Below are 21,717 nucleotides of genomic sequence, written 5' to 3' on the forward strand. Positions count from 1 at the left end.
GTTATTAAGGAATCTTAGGACCTTAGGATTAGAATCTTAGGGATGCAGTAGCTTAGCAGTTAAAACGCCAATTCTGATGATTGGAAGATTGGCATGTTGGCAGTTTGAGGCCCAAATTCTACATGATGGGGTGAGCTCCTGTCACTAGTCCCAGCTTCTGCCAACCTAGCAGTCCGAAAGCATGAGCATGCAAGGAGATAGATAGGCACCACTTCTCAGTGGGAAGGTAACAGAGTTTGGTGCAGTCATGCTGGCCACTTGACCAACAGAGCAGTTCTCAGACAATGTTGGCTCTTCGACTTAATAACGGAGATGTAGGACAGGTCCTAGAAAAGGAGGACCCCTGCTGACCCTGGCCCTAGCCCCTTGCCTTCCTCTGCTGAGCCAGAAGAAGAGCAGCAAGCGAAAGGCAACGCCAGCAGCTCTCTGCTGCCTCCTGGCGGCTCTCCGTCGCCATTGTGGAGCCCAGGCTTGGAAAATCCTTCAATGAATCTATTTTGGGTACCATCTCCATCCTCCTCCACTCCTCCTCCCAGCTCCATCCCTTAGGACCCAGGACGTGTTTTCTCCCTTTTTTCCCACCCCTTCCACAAGCAAGGCAACAAGAGCCTCCTCTCTGCCCTGATTGAAGCTGCTGCTGTTGCTTGGGCATCTGGCAGAATCTTTTGCCCACATCCCAGAGAGAGGGGGGGTTCCCTTCTCCTGCCAAACTTGGGGGGCTATCCCCAGCCTTCTAGGAGGAGTCTGGCGAGGCGGAGGCGAGACTGGGCCCCATGATCCTGGCCCCTGGCCCTCCCTCCGGAGCCAGAGAGGCAGCCAAAGCCCAGGAGATGCACTGGGATGGAGGCAAACTTTGCAGCCTCTGAAGGATCGCAGCTGCTTTGCCTTTCCAAGCCAAAGAGGAGATGATCGGAGGCTGGTCTTGCCTTTCTTGGGTTGCAAAGATGCCAAGAAGAGGGGGCTTTGGGGTGTAGCTCTGCCTCCTCCTTCCAGAGCATCCTTTTTGGCCAAGAGGAGACGAAAGCTTTGCAAAGAGTGGCCCCTTGGCGCCTGCCTCCTCCTTGCCAAAGCATCTCCAGGAAGGGGGGGAAAAAATTGGGGGCTTTTTATTTTATTGTATTTTATTGATGTTGTTGCTGGTCTTGATTGTTTTCCCGTAAGAGTCGGCATCGTGGTTGTTGTTTTTTGCAAGAGTTTTCTTGTTGGATTGCGGAGGCTGTTTGCAAGAGTTGGCTGGAGGCGCTGCGATCAGGTACTCGCTTCGGATGGAGGAGGAAAAGGCTGAGAACTGAAAGAAACAGAAGAGAGAGAAGTCCTTGCTTGGTTTTTCTTTTTACTTTTTTCCCTTCCTATTTTAAAAGCTGTGGGCTGTGGGGGAGAAGATGGGCATCTTGCCAAGGGAAATCAGGAAAGGAGGATGGAGGTGTTAGCTGCTCCACAGCATCCCAGGTGGGTTGGGATTTGCAAGGGTCTGAGGCTGGCAAAAGCACCTCCTCACCTGGGTTTAGATTTGCAAGGCTTTGAGTTAGGCAAAGCACCTCAGCGGCATCCCTAGTGGGTTTAGATCTGCAAGAATTTGAGTCTGGCAAAAGCACCTTAACAACATCCCTGATGGGTTTAGTTTTGCAAGCGTTTGGGTCTGACAAAACAACCTCAACAGCATCCCTGGTGGGTTGAGGTTTGTAGGGGGTCTGAGTCTGGCAAAACCACCTCAACACCATCTCTGGTGGGTTGAGACCTGAAAGGGTTTGAGTCAGGCAAAATCACCTCAGCAGCATCCCTAGTGAGTTTAGATTTGCAAGAGTTTGAGTCTGGCAAAACAACCACAACAACACCATCCGTGGTGGGTTTAGATCTGCAAGGGTCTCAGGGTCTAAGTCTGGCAAAACCACCTCAACAGCATCCCTGGTGGGCTTTAAGTATTCCTTGCCTTAGCTATTCCTTGCTTAAGAAAACCCTCAAATTCATGGGGCTCCCATAAGTCTTGAACACACACACACACACACACACACACTATATATATATATATATGCAGGGGCTGGTGGTTGAAACCAGAGTGCTGAGGAAGGGAGAAAAGCACACAAGTCAGGAAGAGATTTTCCTTTGAAGAGCATGGACCTCAGAAGAGGGAAAGGGTTAAATTCCTGATTGGGGATCAGAAGTTTCAGGGGCCTCAGAGTCAGGGAAGTAGAAACATGTCTGTGCTACCCTTGTCCTCTGTCCCCCTGCCACACTGAGCCCATCCCACCCCATGGAGACCGGACCTTTTTGAAAAAAGAATGACTTTCTCTGACCGGATTAATGCCAGCTTGAATGGGAACCACACGGGAGAGGCTGGGGGTGTGAATGGGACCTTGCCTGGAGGAGGAGGAGGAGAAGAAGGAGATGTCCATGCCAACAGCAGCACCTCCTTGGCTTTGAAGTTGACCCTGCAGTCGGTGGGTGTGGGGATCTTCCTCGCCGTCTTCATCCTCTCGGCCATTGTGGGCAACATATTGGTCATCCTCTCGGTGGCCTGCAACCGTCACTTGCAGACGGTGACCAATTACTTCATCATTAACTTGGCCATTGCTGACTTGCTCCTCAGCACCACTGTTCTGCCTTTCTCAGCCACCTTGGAAGTCCTGGAGGACCTCTGGGTCTTTGGCCGCATCTTCTGTGACATCTGGGCAGCAGTGGATGTCTTGTGTTGCACTGCCTCCATCATGAGCCTGTGTATCATCTCTGTGGATCGGTATATTGGGGTCAAATACTCTCTCAAATACCCCACCATCATGACTGAGAGGAAGGCGGTGATCATCATGGTGGCAGTCTGGATCTCCTCCATGGTCATCTCCATTGGCCCACTCCTGGGATGGAAGGAGGCACCTCCTGAGAATGACCAACATTGTAACATCACTGAGGAACCAGGTTACGCCATCTTCTCCTCCCTCTTCTCCTTCTATTTGCCCCTGGCCGTCATTCTGGTGATGTACTTCAACATCTATGTGGTGGCAAGGAGGACCACCAAGAGCCTAGAGGCTGGGGTCAAGAAAGAGAGGAGCAAATCCATGGAGGTTGTGCTCCGGATCCACTGTCGCAGTGTCCTGGAGGACTCCCTGGCCAGTGCCAAGAACAAAGGGCACACCTTCAGGAGCTCCCTCTCCGTACGCCTCTTGAAGTTCTCTCGAGAGAAGAAGGCCGCCAAAACCCTCGCAATCGTGGTTGGGGTCTTCATTCTCTGCTGGCTGCCTTTCTTTTTCGTACTGTCTTTTGGTAAGTGGGATGGCCCACCTTCACGGTGGTGATGTTCTCATGCTTTGAATGGTACTTTCAAGTTCCACATCAATGTGGTTAAGAAGGGTTAGCATTGCATAATCTCTTTGGGGCTATCGTTCTATTATTATTATTATTTCTCTTTCATTAGAAATCAAAATCTCAGTTTGGGGTACAGGACTCAACAGCTTGCATAGCTCCTTTAAAGTTGAGACTAATACCCAGAGTGGATATGTTGGCAATTGTCAGCCCATAGGGAGCCACCCACTCAACTTGAGACTGGGCTTCCAGCTCCAGTACAGCTGTGAATATAACTCAACAGTCTGGATCATTCTTTTACTGATCAGCTTAAGCTCCAGAGAAGATTTCTTGGCAATTATCAAGCTTTAGGGGACACCCAAAAGATGACAGATTTCTGCTTTCCAGACTCATGTCAACAGTGGCAAGGCGTTATCTCTTAGCCTTAGCAGCTGGTCAGAAAATGATATAACCAACTGTAGTCTCCCTCCAAAGTTGTTGTCAGCCCAGTGAACATCATGGTTTTAGGGATGGTTGGTGGCTTTGACATCTGTGCAGCGGTGACTCCACTCTGGGTAAAAGGAATGAACCAAATTGCTGAACTTTATGCCCAAAAGAGGTTCAGCATCTTGGATCACTCCTTTAGGAGTCCTGGTGATGCAGTGGTTAAATGCCTGTATTTGCAGCCACTCACAAATCACAAGGTTGCGAGTTCAATACCAGCCAGGAGCTCAGGGTCAACTCAGCCTGGCATCCATCTAAAATGAGTACCCAGCTTGTTGGGGGCAATTAGCTTACATATTGCAAACCATGTAGGGAGTGCTTAAGTGCACTGGTAAGCTGTATAGAAATGTACTTGCTATTGCTATATTGCTTTAAAGTTTGGACTGAAACCCAGCACGGATCCACCAGTCTCCATAGACACTGACCCTACCAGCTGCCACCACATGGCTCTGTAGTAGCAGAGTGTTAGAAGAACTATTTATTTTTCTTCACTGGAAATATTTGTGTCCTTCTCACTAGCTGATGGTTCTCAGGATGGTACACTGTGTGTATATGTATATATAAATAATTTTAAAGACATCAAAAAAAGTTAATTGTCAAAGTAGGAAAAAGCAAAAGCAGCAATCAGTCCTGTCTTCCCCACTTTGAAACCTGGCATTCAGGTAGAAGGTGATACACACATGCTTCATCTTGGCAGCCTGTAGAACAGAGTTCTACAGCATTCCTTTCTATGTGACTACAATTCCCAGAATCCCCCCAAGGCTGGCTGTGAAAGCTTTAGACCAAACAAGGATTGCTTCCACCGCTGGTTGGCTGGGGGAATTCTGCAATGTGTTATTATAGCTGGGGAGAAGACTAGGGTTCTACAACCAGGAAGCAGGAACAAATGACCAGTCCAGAGAGTGGCACATTATGGGGCACTAGTAAACTGAGGGCTGGTATGGACATACTGGGGGGCTCTGGGGCTGATGCTGATCTTGCCACAGCATCCTTTCTGTCCTCTTGTTTGAATTGTTTTATAATCAGAGGACAAGCAGCATTGGAAAGGTATGGAAGCATAGACTAAAAGTGTTGGAAGGGACACCAAGGGACATCTAGTCCAACACCATGCCAAAGCAGGAACCCACTACTCCAGCATTGCTGAGAGGTGGCCATGCATCCTCTCTGTAAAAAACCCTAGAAGAGAATTCATCACTTTCCCAGACAGTCTCTCCCGTTGTACACAAATATGATTAAAGATACTTTCATTTGAAAAATGAATAATCTTTTTCTACAAATGTATTCCCCAAGAAGGCAGCAAAAGCTGCAGTGGAGGGGCAGTGTTAGCTGTAGGCTTCACAACTGAAGTAATACCCTTCTTTTCTACTGCTACAGAGGCTAGATTAGAACATGAGCCAATGGATTCTAGATTCAGTGGGGGGGAAAGAAATTCCACCCAAATATCCGGAAGCACTATGCTCCTTCTACGTTTGTCTCTGGGGGAATCCGCTTTCCTTCTGATTCAGAAAAGATGAGATACTCATGCCTCTCAAGGTATTTCTGGACACTATGTCTTATCAGGTCTAGCCAGCATGACCAATAGTCTGAGACGGTGGAAGCTGTAGTACCGTGGGTCCTTGGTGTCCATTGGGGTTTGGTTCCAGGACCCTCTGTGGTTACCAAAATCCATGGGTACTCAAATCCCATTAAATGCAATGGCATAGTAAAATGGTATCCCATACATAAAGCAACAGAATCAAGGTTTAGTTTTTGGAACGGATATATTTAAAAAATATTTTGAAGCTGTGAATGCTTGAATTTGTGAATAATAAAATCTGTGAATACGGAGGGCTGACTGTACAGCAAGAACAGACTGCTGCTCCCTGGCCTGTTCCTATTTTTTGCATCCCACTCAAAACACTGGAAGTTTTGACTCTGGAAGGTGCTTGGAATAATTGATTTTTTGAAGTGCAGCTTTCCACAATCCTTCAGCCATCGTGGCCACACGCTTGAGGATACCTGGCTGCAGCATTAAAGGCAAGAGAAATTCAGGAGAAATGAAAGCACAGCTGATTTTAATTCTCTTCTCCACCTGCAGCCTCCAATCATTGTACTTCACCCAATTTCCAAACTAGGAGACTTGTACAAATCCCTGTCTCTGAACAATATGAAGCAAAATTTCCTGGCCCTGAACCCAACTGTGAATCCCAGCCAGAGTGGATCTGAATTACACCAATGAGATTTACATAAAGGTTGAGTTAATAATGTTCAACAACTGAGTCTGTAAGTCTGCTCATTAGGACTGGCAATTGATTTTTTTTTTGGACATGAGTAGGAATCACATGCCTATAGGATTCCCAGTTCAGGATTGTCTCATGCCTGGACCAAAATCTGAGACCTAGTGGCAGCCCCTGGTATTGTCATTAAGCATTATGCATTAAGTACCAGCCACAGTTGTTCACAGCTTCTTATTGAAACACATACAGAAATGAGAGAGAGAGAGAATATACAGTGGAATGCACTCCCTCGGAGGGTGATAGAGTCTCCTTCCTTGGAGGTCTTTAAACAGAGGCTGGATGGCCATCTGTCAGGGATGCTTTGAATTGGATTTCCTGCATGGCAGGGGGTTGGACTGGATGGCCCTAGTGGTCTCTTCCAACTCTACGATTCTATGATTCTATGATTCTATATTTTCCTGTTTGGAAATTGAGGCAGAAATCTTAAATAAAGGAGCTCATTTCTAGGGGAAATGAGGGGATTCCTCTTTCTTACCTGTTTAGGGAATGGGGATAAAAATAATTTAATCTAGCCTATTTGCTTTTGTGCTCAGCAGAGTTGAGAGAGAGTCTTGGGAAAGGAGGAGGAAACTAACCAAGTAAATCCACAGATCATGTAGAGAGTCTTTTGTAAGTTGCAGCAGTCAATCAATTAAAGAGTCCACCTAAACTTTAAGAAGAACTTCCTGATGGTAAGAATTGTTTGTCAGTGAAACATAATGCCTTGGAGTAGGATGGAGTTTCTTTCTTTGGAGGTTTTCAAACAGAGGCTGGATGGCCATCAGTCAGGATTGTGTATTCCTGCATGGCAGGAGATTGGATTGAATGGCCTTTGGGGCCTCTTCCAACGCTAGGATTCTATGATTCTAGGATGATTCAAGACGAATCCATCACAATTGGAGAATTTGCACCATCATCTCCCACATGGAGATGACCCACGAAAGTCAAGCCCTGACATCTGGCAACCCTATGGTGCCCACCCCAGATATCATTGAACTGCAACTCCTCTTTGTCCTAACTGACATAACCAACGACAAGGCATGCTGAAGATGCAAATCCAACAACAGCTGGATGGCCACATAATTCTTACCCCTGATTCAGGCCATGGTTGGAAATTATGAATGTTAAACTGGTTTGAAATCAGTTCTCATTGTTAGAGAAAGATACTCTACCAAAAGAACAGCCTTGATGAAGATGCATCAACAATACTGTGTGTGGTGTGTTTCAAAGAGCTTTGGCTCTTTCTTCTTAAATAATACTAGCTGGAACATGTCCAGAGGAGGGCAACCAAAATGGTGAAAGGTCTGGAAACCATACCCCATGAGGACTGGCTTAGGGAGCTGGATAAATTTAGCCTGAGAGAGAGAAAGTTAAGAGGTGACATGACAGCTATGTTTAAAGATTTGAAGGGAGTCATATTGAGGAGAGAGCAAGCTTGTTTTCTGCTGCTCTATAGACTAGGACCTGAAGCAATGGATGCAAACTACAGGAAAAGAAATTCCACCTAAACATTAGGAAAAGCTTCCTGATAGAGCTGTTTGACAGTGGAATAAGCTGCCTTGGAGTGTGATGGAGTCTCCTACTTTGGAGGTTTTAAAAAGAGACTGAATGACCATCTGTCAGGTGCTTAGATTCTGTCTTCCTGTATGGCAGAATGGGGTTGGACTGGATGGCCCTTGGAGTCTCTTCCAACTCTAGAATTCTATAATTTTACTATCAGCATTTCCTGCCCCCCCCCCCCCAAGAAAGCAGGGCAAGAAGTGGCAAAAAGGAAAGTTAGGAATCAGTACTGTGATATCCAAACCTCTGGCATTGCCACCTTTCCCATGAACCTCCACAAGCCTCGTACAAACATGTCCATCTACAGTAGGAAAAGATGGCATGCCAGTGTGCATTCCATGGTTCTATGCAAACAGTGCAAAAAGGCCATGGTGCAATATTATTAGCAACAGAGTCCAGAATCTCACATTCTTTTGTGAAAAGAAAATTTCCTCAAGTTTCTAGCCCTTATTAGCTGCAAGTATCTTCCCATCACTACCATCCAAGTGTCTGGTGCCAGTCTTGGGATAAGCAAAAAGCAGTTTGAGTGTCACTCAAATCCATTTTGTTTAACTCCTATTCCTGCCACCCTGTATCCCTTTCTGACAAGGTAATACTAAAGGCTGGGCTTTTAAATATTCTTTATGAAAAACTCACGTAAAATATCAATGGTTTGACCAGACATTGCCCACAAAGTTTTGAGTATATACTTGCCTCAGTGTGGGCTAGAAACTTGCCTTGAAGGAAAAGGAAAAGGAAGGGAGATGCAGTCTTAGGCACCAAGCAGAACCAGGGTTGCCAAATTGAAAACTGGAGTGGCGTCTGTACTTTTAATTGTGTTGAAACAGGAATTTCAGCATATCTTACTTGCCATGCTACTAAGTAAACAAGTACCATCTGTTGAAATTCCTTCTTCTGCACAACAATTAAAGATACAGAAGCCTCTCTCCAGTCTTCAGTCTAGCAACTGTGGGTCTGCTTGACAACTATGACGCTATCTATCTATCTATCTATCTATCTATCTATCTATCTATCTATCTATCATCATCTATCTATTATTATTATTATTAACCTTTATTTATAAAGCGCTGTAAATTTACACAGCGCTGTACATACAATCTTTTTTAATCTATCTATCTATCTATCTATCTATCTATCTATCTATCTATCTACCATCCATCCATACATACATACATACATTCCTCCCTTTACAAATGCATGGAAGAAGTAGACCAAACAGGGGAAGAAGGGGGGGAACAATTGGAGATGTTAGTCAGATGCCCGCATGTTGTTTCAGTCTTTAGTAAAGATGTTGTGATGGAGGGATATCTTTTGCAGACAGGCTCCTCCTCCTCCTCCTGGCCATATGGCAATAGAAAGATTTGCAAAATCCATGAAATTTAAAGTCCATTTGCATCTCAACAGGGACCAATACTGATATTCCAGATTCACACGGCTATGCCTTTGAATAAGAAGTTGAAATCCATGTGCACAAGGCCCATGCTGAGATCCTTCTGCTCATCTGCAGTGCTCTGTTTTCCCACTTCAGAGTGGAACTACACTGGCATGGGGAGGAATCAAAATATTCCCCCATCCACACATGGCCTGAGGTTTCTTATGTTACCCCACCGGTACAAGAAGGAATTGGGATCCAGCTCTCGTAACAAAAACAGAGCTTAGAAAAGTTGAACTACAGCTCCTAATACGCTAGTTGGTAAATTCTGGGAGTTGTAATCCAAATTAAAAATTGTTATTTTTTTTCCCCCAAGGTCTGAAGGCCATGCTGCCTTGGAATTTGCAGAATCTTTCTCACTGGGTTTGTTTCAAGGGCTGATGAGAAAGACGGCCTGGAAAGGTGGCAGTCTCCTCTTGCTTTTGATCAAGGGATCATGCCACTGAACAACTCTGCTTCCCACATTCCCTGCTCCCAAGCGTAATGATAATGATGCAGTCGTTGAGAAATACCCGTGCAATTAATCAGGCATGTTTGCATGGCTAATGAGGCAATTTAAACAAGCTGTTTGTTCAACAAGGGAGAAAATGCTGATTAGATGAGAGTCCCTTCCCTAGACTTAGAGGTTAAGTGCCTGCGGTAAGGGATGCTCAGAGCTACTGGGAAAGAGACGCGTGTCGATTGACTCCATCCATTGCCTGTCCTATACGATTCCCAGGATGACACACATCCAGCCCCAAAGTTCCATCGGCTTTTAAGCTGCAAAAATATAAGCCCAGCAGTTTACCAAGGGAACATTTCTCTCCTACATGCTCATCTAAGGATGCAGCTGGATATTAAGGGGAGTGTATATGCCATTGTGGTGTAGTGGTTTGAGCTTTGGACTATGCCACTACAGCACGGCATAGTGGTTTGAGCATTGCACAACCATGTAGTGGTTTGGAGCACTGGAAACCATGCTTAGCCATGAAACCCACTGGGTGACCTTGGGCAAGTCACAGTCTCTCAGCCTCAGGGAAAGGGAATTGCAACCCTCCTCAGAACAAATCTTGCCAAGAAACCCCCAAGATAGGATCACGATGGGTCAGAAATAAGTTGAAGGCACACAGCAACAATTAACAACAACAAGCCTTAGCAGTTAGATAGGCGCGTTACAGACTGCCGGATTGCGGCGGTCTGCTGCCGCCGCCAGTTGCTGCATCCGGGAACCGCAGCAGCCAAACGGTGTGATTCCCAGACGCAGCAAAGAAGGAGCGCGAAAATCGCGCTCCTTCTTGCAGCCCAGAAGAGACGCTGCAAGGCGCTAGTCGCACACTCGCAGCATCACTTCCACCCCACTATGTGCGGACACAGAGCGTCCGTTACGTCAAAATGGCAGCGGCCATGTGGAACGGCCGCCGCCATTTGTTACGGACTCAGTCCATGCTAAGGTTAGGGGCGTCTGGAAGAGACGCCCCTTTCTAACCCTAGCACGGACTAAGTCCATCCTAGGGTGCCCGTTTGTAACAGGCAATAGTCAGATTGAGCCAATCATAAAACAAAATGTATTCAAGGCAAGATATGTAAGTGAGGAAAATCATGACAAATAGACAGCTTTCACCATTTGGAGGAACACTTTGGGGGAGGCGGGTAGAAGGTTAACCATATCATCTAGTTTGTCCTAGAGACATTTGTGACACATCTAAAAGCCCTGGAGAAGGGAAACCAAGAAAATACCTTTCTCAGATATTTCAGCTATCTCATTGCAATTGCAATAGCAATAGCAATAGCAGCTTCATTTGTATACCACTTCATACCGCATCAAGCAGTCTCTAAGTGGTTTACAACTGTAAGCTAATTGCCCCCAGCAAGCTGGTTATTCATTTTAGCGACTTCAGAAAGATGCTAGGCTGAATCGACCCTAAGCCCCTGGCTGAATTTGAACTCACAACCTTGTGGTTTGTGAGTGACTGGCTGCAGTACCAGCATTTAACCACTGCACCACCATTGGAATAATATATGAAGTCATATCAGCTTCAAATGCACATCATTTCTGGAATCATCCTAGCATGTAATAAGTTGGTACCACAGATATAAACCTTTTCCTCTGAGTGCTTTTGTTTTTGTTATTCTGGGAGTTACAGTTTTTGTTGATTCAGTGTGAGGAAACTTTAGAAAATACAGTCCTCCTACTGCACTATGAAGTTGCAAAACCCACAGAATTATCTACTTCATTCTAACATTACATTGTGTATCTTGTGTATCGTACTCTCCAACATTTCACAGATGGAAACAGGTACTCATGTGGCCAAGCAGCATTAGAAATTGGTCATGCTAACAAATATTATGAATGAGAATGGTCACATAGGCTAGAAGAGGTGCAGCAATTTGCTTTTGCCAAAGCCTTTTGGAAAGAGCCCTTTTCTTTCCCCAACTCTCCTATCCTCCCTGCTGAGTTAATCGAGTGCAAACTACTTTTGTAATTTGAATTCAGCGCGCAGCATCTGAAGTAAACAGAGGACAAAAGGCAAAGTTGGAAGAGGAGAAAGAAACTGGGGCATTTAAAAAGCAAATGAAAAGGTTGGATAACAGAGCATTATTCACAAACGTAAGCAAGCCAATGAGTGAATGACCTTACTATGAAGAGATCTCCATACCTACATTCTCTAAAGTTAAATAAAAGGTGATCCAAGGCTGATGGTGGGAGAGGGAATGCATGAGCTCCATTCATTGAAGTGAAAGCAAATGACAAAATGCTAATTTGGGGGGGCAGAAGTCAGAGAGTAAAAACAGTAAAATTAAATGCAAGATTCAAATGGGGAGGGAAAAGTGGGAAGAGATACTAATACTAATTTTATTTTCTTCTGTCTTGTATATGTGTGTGTGTACAGTTGGCCCTCCACATTTGCAGCTTTGACTTTTCCGGATTCGATTATTTGATTATTTTGATTAATATGTCCTCTCAAGGAATCTCTAAGGATTATCACACTAGCGGGCAAACGGAATTTAAATGCGATTTAAAGTACATTCAAACCTAAACAAACCTTGTAAATTTGGGGAATTTATCACATCGAATTGCTTCTAAAACAAAATAACGCGAAGTTAAACTGCAGTTAAAGTGGAGAAAAGTGGCTACTTACGAGATGTTCTGAAAATAAAAAGCGGCTGCTTTAACTGCATTTTTACTTTGCGTTATTTCACGTTAACTGCAGCGTCGTGTGATAAACTTCAGGCATTTCCGGGTTTTCTTTGCTTTAAATCATGTTTAAATCCTGTTTGCCCATGGGATCTTGCTAGCGTGATAAACTCCTCTCCTCTAGTGCAAGTCCTCTAGTGCAATTCTTCTAGAAGTTGACCATAGATCTGTGCTAGAGAACCTAGAAATTCCTAAATAAAACACTTCTCTAGGCATGATTCTCAACTTCTTGCAGATGCTGACCATAGAGTATAAAGAATGGTGTGGGTTTTTTTCCAATTGGCTGTTTTTCCCCATTGATGAGGGTACTTCACTCCTAACCTCAGTGAATGTGGAGGATCCACTGTACATTTAAAATTTTCTCATTCGTTCGCTGGGATTGGATGGGTAGGGATGCAGCCACAGAGCAAGGCAGTCCTTAGATTGACAGGCAAATAATAGCAGCTATTGGTTGATAGGTTGATGCATGCTGAGAAGGCAAAAAACAGCAGAGCAGAGTGAGTCTGCCAGGGGAAATGTGTGGCCAGCCAGGCTGATGTCACCCCAAAATTCATGTATGTTTCAGATAGACCTTATACACAGCACCCGAAGGTAATTTTATACAGTATTTTAAATAGCTTTGTGCAAGAAATAAAGTCTGTGTACACTGAATCATTAGATTCAGGGATTCTTTAGATTCATAGCAGAGGTGTCAGTGTCTCAAGCCACCCATCTTTGGAATATTTCAGAATTCAAAATTCCAAATAATTCCAAATAAGGGAGACCCAACCTGTACTAACTTTCTAGATTCATAAAGATTTTTTTAACGGAGGAGATCAGGAATGGTTGGACCAGATGGATGACAACATTGGTAACATAGCCATATATTAAGCAGAAGTCCACTGTCAGTGTGAGGTTAACTAATTTGTCTGTGTTAATTTCAAGAAACTCCAATAAGACTCTAAGGAAGCAGTGAGGTGATGGTTGTCTAAATCAGGGGCAGAGTGTCCAATTTGCCATGACTGAGGAGCAAAGACAGGAGGTCAGACGTCTCCTAATCCTGATCTATGCAAGCTTTAATTTAAAAAAAAACAACTGGAAAGGCGAAGCTGTCTGGAACCCTGTCGCCTCTTTTAGCAGTCCCTGGATATATTTAACATAGAGATTTTATCTGATTGAAAAGAGGCAAAAATGACGTGGTTATTTTTATACAGTCCGGCTGAATAGGCATGACTCATCCTTTACCTATCTCAAAGAAGGATGGCGGGATCTGGACAAATGAAGCTACTGGACTAGCCAAAGGAGGAAAGACCTAGAAGGTGCCAAGTTGCCTGTGCTGCTGCTAAACCAGGTCTTTCAGCTCCTTCCTCTCTGTATCCATGTTAGTTTCGAAGGAGGAATGTTATGTATTCCTCGTGATGATTTAACCCTTTAAACCTGCAGGCTCTGGCCTGGCTTCTCACCTTGGCATGTGTCTGCACCACACAGTTACAGCAGTTCGATACCATTTTAATTGTCATGGTTCCTGGGGTTTGTCAGACAGTGACATACTTAGTGATATATCTGCTGGAGAGTTCTAGCCTACTGTCCTGAATTACTGCACTATTTTCCAGCATATAATACCAAGTAACTCACTATCAAACTACTGTGCAAATGCACCCCTACCCCCCACTGCAACCTGACCCTCCAGGCTCAAGGCTAAGTCCAGGAGTATGCCAAAACGATGAACTTGTGTCTTCAAGGGGAGTGTATCCTTAGCACAGATCTAATCCCTATTCCCTGAGGTGACCACCAAGTAATATAGGTGTAACTCAGTATTTAGAGAGATCTTGCTGGCAGCATGAGCTTTTGTAGACTTCAGTCTACTTCATCAGATGCTTTTACTCAGTTAATGAAGTCAATTTCTTCCTGGACATTCCTTCTTCAACAGAAAATTTGGTACCAGAGATAGAAATGATATGGAAATAATAGGGGTGGGTTCCTGCACCAGAAAGAAAGAAAGAAAGAAAGAAAATTTCAACATGTCTTGGCAAACCTTTTATTCAACACCAACAATATGCACTTGCAATATGAAACAGGTAGCCTAACATAAGGAAACAAAAACATTTTGAAATTTCTCAAGACCACCTGATGGCTTCAATGGTATCACTGAAGTTACTGTCACCCGGTATGGGTCCTTTCCACTGCCTCACTCACTTACCCCTTGGCCACCCAGCTGCCACCCAGCCAGAACTCTGCAGCCTCCAGACAGCCCATTCAGAGTCTGGCATAGTTGCTCTTCCAGCAGCCACACCAGAATTCGAACGGAAGACATCACACCAAACAACAGTGGTTGCAGCTGAGGGGACCCGTTCTGGATCTGGTATGGTACCACCAGCCCCCAGCATCCACTGCCCTTTCTTGTTCATCCAGTAGCCGTGCCAGTCCCTCCGGTTGTAACCCCCGGGATGTCACCCGGTGCAACTCGCACTGCCTACACCCCCTTAATGACACCTCTAGATGACTTCTTCCAAAATACATCTAGGGATTATCTTTTTAATTTCACCAGCTTCTACATTTGTTAATATTTCTGTTATGGCTGCCAAACATACTGGTCTATAATATTTGTTTTAACATGCTGGGGGTGTCACCTGGTGAGGCAGGTGGAGCTCCCTTTTTTCTCTCTGTTTTGCTGTTTACATATGCTGCATAAGGGATTCTGGAGGCAGTTGCTGTTTACCTTGCCTGTTGTAGGCAGGGTTCATAAAGCTGCAGTAGGATTGACAAATGCAGAATCCTATTCTTCCTCAGCTCAAGCTTTATTGCATTGCTTACTGCAGACACGCTGCTGCAGCCTAATACTGAAAGTCTGTTTGTGCAGCCCTCCTTCACCATCCTCCCAATGCTGATACTGCTAAAAAAAAAAAACCAAAACTTCCAGTTAGATAAAGGACCAGGAGATAAAGGCAGGGGGCTGAACCGGCTTTAAAAGACTTTGTAAAAAAGAGCATCTTTGTCAGATGTTTTGTTAACAGAGGTCTACCTGTATAGCTAATGAAACAATCTTATTCAGGAAAACTGTTTTCTTTGAGCCAGAGGTTTGCAGCTGGTACTGATACTTATTTATCCTTTATTCCTTTTGTTTTCTAATTGGCGCTACAGGAACATACAGAATTATCCAAAACATTAATTTATTCTCTCCCTCATCTCTTAAAAATAATCAGGATAGTAAACAACGGTGCTTCCAAGCTTGGAAAGCAATAGCTCTGGTAGACTTTTATTGAATTGTTTGGCTGTTCTCCATGGTCCACGTATTCTGCTGCCGCTTATCCCCAGCATTGTTGCAGAAATAGATGGATGGCCAAGAGATGAACAACACCCACACACACACAAAAGACAGAATTAACAGTCTGCCCACCAAGTAGGGACTTTTATTCAACAAATGTATTGAGCCCAATGAAATAAAAGCTTGCCATCGAAGCCTTTTATTGTCCGACACTTTAGAAACAGAATGTCCCTTTTAAAATCTTTTAACACTGAGCCGTTCATTCTGCCAGGCAGTAATTAAATTAAATTCAGAAACATTGTATGATATATTACACCTGAGCGAGGCAAGAAATGAAGAGATGTAATGGGAAGAGATATAACTGTGAGGCAGCTTTCCTGTTTCCAATGCTTGTCATTTATGTACAACTTGTATGTTATTTTTTGCCTAAGTGCCGAAAGTACTTTATGCACTCGATCATCGTCTCCCCAACCCTATATCTCAGACCAATGTCATTATCCATATATAACAGATGGAAGGGAGTGTTAATATCGTAGAGGTGAGATTTGGACCATGTGGTCTAATGATTCTCTATTACAGAATCCAGGTTCCCCATATGTCTTGGTTTTATTAACAGGGTTCTTTATGGGTCCCTAGCAGGGCTCTTAATATAGGCCTGCAACAGGATTTCTGCCACATTAAGAGAGGGAGGAGTCCAGGGTGACCAGACACCCTTCTTTTTCTAGGACGTGTCCTACATTTCAGCCTCCTGTCCTGGAGGAATTCCAAAATGTCCACCACTTTGAGCATGGCTAAGAAGCATGAATTTATATTTATACAGTGGGGACCTTGTTATCCACTGGGGTTTGGTTCCAAGATCCCCCGTGGATAACAAAATCCATGGATGCTCAAGTCCCATCAAATATAATGGCAGAGCAAAATGGTGTCCTTTATACAAAATGGAAAATCAGGCTTTGCTATTTGGAATTTATACTTTTTTAAAATATTTTCAAGCTGTGGATGCTTGAATCCATAGAAAAAAAATCAGTGGATAAGGAGGAACAACTGTATTAGTGTTTTTGGAATGTCCTACATTTTTTTTGAATGTCTACATTTTGCAGTGCCTTGTCCTCCTTTGTAGTTAGGACATCTGGTCACTCTGGCGGAGACTCAAAAGGTGGTGATGCATAAAGGGACAGTGCACAGTCATTTCAGAATGGGCAAGATCCTATAACATGTTTACATAGAATATAACTATACTCAATTCTCCGTTTGAGTCCAATTTTTAAGTGATAGGGGACACAGAAGCTCCAACTGGTACTAACGTCCATCCAAAAAGTCACCCACAGGACATACCCAGATGACCTCTTTTCTAGCCATTTCACTACATTGCTCTAATGCCCCAATTACTCACAGAGTTTAGAGAACAAACACATCATCTTTTTGTCTCCCTCTGTCTCTTCCACCAAGATGCTTGTGTTGGCCAAATACAGAAAATTGCATTTCATAATGTCCCGTAATTTAATAGCTTGAGAAAGATTAGGCATGATTCTTCAGGAATCATTCTAATCCTTATGAATAGCACTCTCTCTTTCTCTCTCATTCATTCATTCATTCTCTCTCTCACTCCCTTAATACAATCTTTCACTAATGCATGTGATCAAAAGCCAGAAAGCTCCAATCTTCTGAGAGCGACATGCAAGTGCATGCATGTGCACCATCCTTCTGAAAGGTAGCAGAAAAGAAGCCATCGAATTTGCCTCCATGCTGTTGAAGAACAAGGCATTGCAGCTGAGAGATACCATATTCTTGGAAAGTATTTTGGACAGCATGCTAATAGAATGAGGAAATCATGAGACTCTAAAGGCATTAGAACAGAACTGCAGAAGCCCAGATGTCTAACAATGATTTTGTCCTTTTTCTTTTCTTTCTCTCTCATTTTTATATTCATTTGCCATCCATCAGAAGTGACAATTGACCCACCTCTGTGAGCTTCAGTTTTCCATATCTGTGAAATGGTTGACAATGCCACATAATGGCTAGCAGGTGTAAGTCAATCTTTATTGTTGCTGGGTGTTGTCAAGTCACTTCCAAATTATGGCGACCCTAAGGGACTTTTTTTTTTTTTTTGCAAGATTTATTCAGGAGGGTTGCCTTTCCCTTCCTTTGGGGCAGAGGGAGTGTAACTTGCCCAACATCACCCAACGGTTTTCTTGGCCAAGTAGGGAATTGAACCTTGGTCTTCTAGAGCCCTAGTCCAACATCCAGACCACAACACAATGTTGTCTCTCCAGGTCTATCTTATACCTGTATGTGTGTCTTATTTTTGTTCAGTGCAGAGGTTAGGGTTCCTTTCTTTCCTCTGTGACACCATTGCACCTTTGGACATACTGTGATACCGCTTCAGACTGAACACTACTAGCCATTCTCTGCCTGGTAGAAAGTGGGGGAAATCAAAGAAACATCTGGGTATGCCACTGTAGTGAGATGCAAAATGCCTGCATCATCTATTGAGACCTCTGGAGGACACCAGAGGATCTCAGCAGATGATATTATCATTTCATACCTGGCTACTGGAACATAGCCAGACACTCTTCTGTTCTACCTCTGCCAAGCACAGAATATCTGTGGGGGATCTTCAGCTGCTCCACAGTAAATCCAGGAATTGGAGAATGGTGAGCTGTAGCATAATTCCATATGGAGAAGTACTACATATGCTATGTTGAGTCATACAGTGTGCAAGCTACTGGCTGTAATCCAACATTTCCACAGCATAAGATAAATATCTGCATGCAGAGATATGATATGCCAGCATTACACCACCCCCATGCGGAATAGCAATAGTGTACAGCACACGTCATTCACTGGGTCATGTGCAGTTGCAAAACTCTATTCTGCATCCAGTTCTGGGCACCACAATTCAAGAGGGATATTGATGAGCTGGAGTGTGTCCCAAGGAGGGTGACAAAACGGTGAAAAGTCTGGAAACCACAATGCCCTATAAGGAGAAATTTAGGAAGCTAGGTATGTTTATCCTGGGGAAGAGGACATTAAGGAGGGACATGATAGCCATGTTTAAATAAAGAGATGTCATATGGAACAAGCTTGTTTTCTGCTTCTCCAGAGACTAAGACATGGAGCAATGGATGCGAGCTACATGCATAAGTCACCAACAGGATTAGAGTTATCAAATGAATATCTAGTATGGAACTCTGCCATACTGAAATGAAAGAGACTTAGGAAGAAATGAGCTCAGAGTCATCAGGTCAGATTCACTGTTCCTCTAGCTGAGGCATGGGAATCTTCTGTCCCTCAGCACCATTTTTGTGGGTCCCAGGACCTTCTCAGACACCTCCCATGTAGCCCATCCAGCCATAAAATATCAGGAAAAAATCAACAATTTCTACTCCTCTAGGTGTGTAGAGGGGCTTTTTTGCCTCTCAAATCCAAAGAAAATGATCTTCTAACCACTTGCTTGCAGTGGGATGATGTAGTCTAGAGGTCCTGGGGATCAAAAATTGACCCCTGGATTGGTGGAGCTTGCACATCCTTGATCTAGCTGAAGACTATTTTGAGTGTGAACAGTTCATCAACAGAGTAATTTCTCTCCCATCACACTTGGCTACCTGATCCATCCAATGGCAGCTGGTGGCTCCCATGTCATCGGGTGGACAATCTGCATTGAAGTCTAAACTTAAATGGAACTGTCCAAGGTGGTGCATCCTATCACCTCACCAGGTTCAGCAACTTGGATACCATTCTTAAATCTTGGAACAGATTCCCTACTCATTACGTCCAGTTCTGGGCACTACAATTCAAGAAGGATGTTGACGAGCTGGAAAGTGTCCAGAAGAGGGCAACCAAAATGGTGAAAGGTCTGGAAACCATGCCCCTTGAGGAGAGAGCTGGGTATGTTTAGCCTGGGGAAGAGAAGGTTCAGAGGTGATATGATAGCTCTGTTTAAATATTTGAAGGGATGTCATGTTGAAAATGGAGCAAGCTTGTATTCTGCTACTCCAGAGATTAGGGCATGGAGCAATGGATTCAAACTAGAGAAAAAGGGATTCCATCTAAATATTAGGAAGAACCTCCTGATGGTAAGAGCTATTTTATAGTTGAACACATTGCCTCAAAGTGTGGTGGAGTCTCCTTCTTTGGAGGTTTTCAAACAGAGGCTGGATGGCCACCTGCTGGGAGTGCTTTGATTGTGTATTCCTGTATGACAGGGGAATAGCCCTTAGGATCTGTTCCAACTCTATGATTTTATGGGGCCACCACTGCTGTCAACTAAACTTTTGCTGCCCATACATTTGGATGACTCTCATTCCATTATTCTTGTTGTGTGCCTTCAAGTCTTTTTCAACTTATAGTGGACCTAAGGCTTTTCTTTGCAAGATTTGCTGGAGGGGGTGATTGTGAGTGTATGACATGCCCATAGTCACCCAGTGGGTTTCAGTAACCAATTAAGGATTCAAAGCTGGGTCTCCCAGAGTCCTATTCCAATGTTCAACCACTATACCATGCTGACTCTCATTTTATTCTTACTGAAATTGTAAATTTGAGGCTAGGCTGGACTGCTGGTGGAATCTCGGGTGACTGGGCACTGTTCCATGGTTGTAACAACCCCTTCTCACAGACATCTTGTTTATCATGAAGAAGAGCTCTAAGGCTGCCTTGAAGTGCTAGTTTTCTACTAGTTGGGGTTCACACACACATAGGGGAGTTTTCCATTCTGTGAGACCCCCATACCACATGCAGGCTGACTCATCTCCAAAATGAGATAGAGATGCTTGCTGCTGAGTCTTTGATAGTCCTCTTAAACCAAATTGAGACAGCTGCTGACATTTGCAGAACAAACACACTCAATTGAACAGCCAAGGAAACCTCTCCAATCCTGTAGTTATGATCATCCAGGTGAAACAGCTTCCAGTCCAATTACCCGTTTCATGTTCTCCAACATTTCAAATGTCAGGATCAAAGGTCAAGGTCAAAAACTCATGCTGGAGGTCTTGAAATGGCATTCTCTTCCCCTGGATAGTTGCAGTTTGCTTGCTTGCTTGTTGCGGGAACTAAGGAGAGAAAGATTTTGATGATCAGAAATTCTTATCTCTAGAGGAGAAGTAATTGGCAAAAATTAATGTGAGCAAATTGGCAAAACTGGTATTGCATCAAGAGCTGAGTTAATCTGACTCATTGATCAGCCTGGTATATTTACTCTGCCAGTGTGGCAGAACCTGAAAACTGGGTCTGACAAGTTCAGTTTTTGCTATGGTCATGGGGGACAAAGGCAGGAGGAAGGCTATTAAGGGGCTTAGACTCACAAATCATGAAACATTATAAAGTCATATGACATATAAGACATATAAGAGAATTTTATTGGTTATAGTGATGTGGAATAATGTAGAATAATTGTTAAACAGAAGAAACAAAGGGAAGATGAGCTCAAAATACAAGAGTCAACCCAACAAGGAATGCAATAATGGGGATGAGGGATAAAGTTCTGTATATAATTAGTGATACTTTATGCTTGTGTGTGTGAGTTTGTGTATTTGTAATCAATATATGGATAATGATAGCGGTTGATGACCATGTTTATGAATAAAAAAATATTCATTAAAAAAAACTATTTTCCCCTTCCAAGGGAGAACATCAGTATTCAGCATAGCAATAGTGTAGCGTTGTTGTTGCTGTGTGCCTTCAAGCCATTTCCAACTTGAGCCTAAGGCAAACATATCATGGGGTTTTCTTGCCAAGATTTGTTCAGAGGAGGTTTGCTATTGCCTTCCCCTGAGGCTGAGAGCATGTCACTTGCTCAAGTTCACCCAGGGAGGTCAAGGCGGGAATCAAATCATGGTCTCCAAATAGTTGTTCAATGCTCAAACCACTAAGCCATGCTGGGTTTCAGCAGTCACCTTTAACTACATGATGGTTGCTTTATGCTCCACAGCCGTGATGTAGGATGTAGGCTTACATTTCTGAATGACAGCTCCCAGGTTTTGAGAGCCAGCATCCCAAAAAGTAATGTTTCCATCTCTGTGAATTAATTCATTCTCCCCTTTAATTCACTTGGTGCCATGTGAGCCAGTGATCTATCTAGGCCACCATGCGGGTAGTTGACCTGCAGGATGATCAAATGCCTCACTTATGTGGACCATTGACCTCTGGGGGGCAGCTTGCTTGGCTGTCTGGAGGCATCAAGCAGATAGCTTGCAGTGTGGTCACAGGTCAGAGCTCGATAATACATATATATGCCATGAGGGAAATCCTATACAAAAAGAGTCTTGGGCCAGGGAAA

At 43.9% G+C, this 21,717-nt stretch overlaps 1 protein-coding gene across 1 annotated transcript in view; it reads left to right on the forward strand.

Moving 5' to 3' along the window:
• Positions 1-2,025: 2,025 nt before the first annotated feature.
• The window catches only part of LOC149313251 (alpha-1D adrenergic receptor-like), a 55,018-nt gene continuing 35,326 nt past the window's right edge, over positions 2,026-21,717 (forward strand). The window contains exon 1 of the mRNA XM_089526347.1: positions 2,026-3,255. Coding sequence (XP_089382473.1) covers positions 2,280-3,255 — 976 coding nt within the window. The 5' untranslated portion in view covers positions 2,026-2,279. The remainder of the gene's footprint in view (positions 3,256-21,717) is intronic.

This window comes from Sceloporus occidentalis, unplaced genomic scaffold, assembly GCF_023333645.1.
Source record: "Sceloporus occidentalis isolate IW3139 unplaced genomic scaffold, rSceOcc1.0.p SCAF_5, whole genome shotgun sequence".
NCBI classification, from domain to species: domain Eukaryota; kingdom Metazoa; phylum Chordata; class Lepidosauria; order Squamata; family Phrynosomatidae; genus Sceloporus; species Sceloporus occidentalis.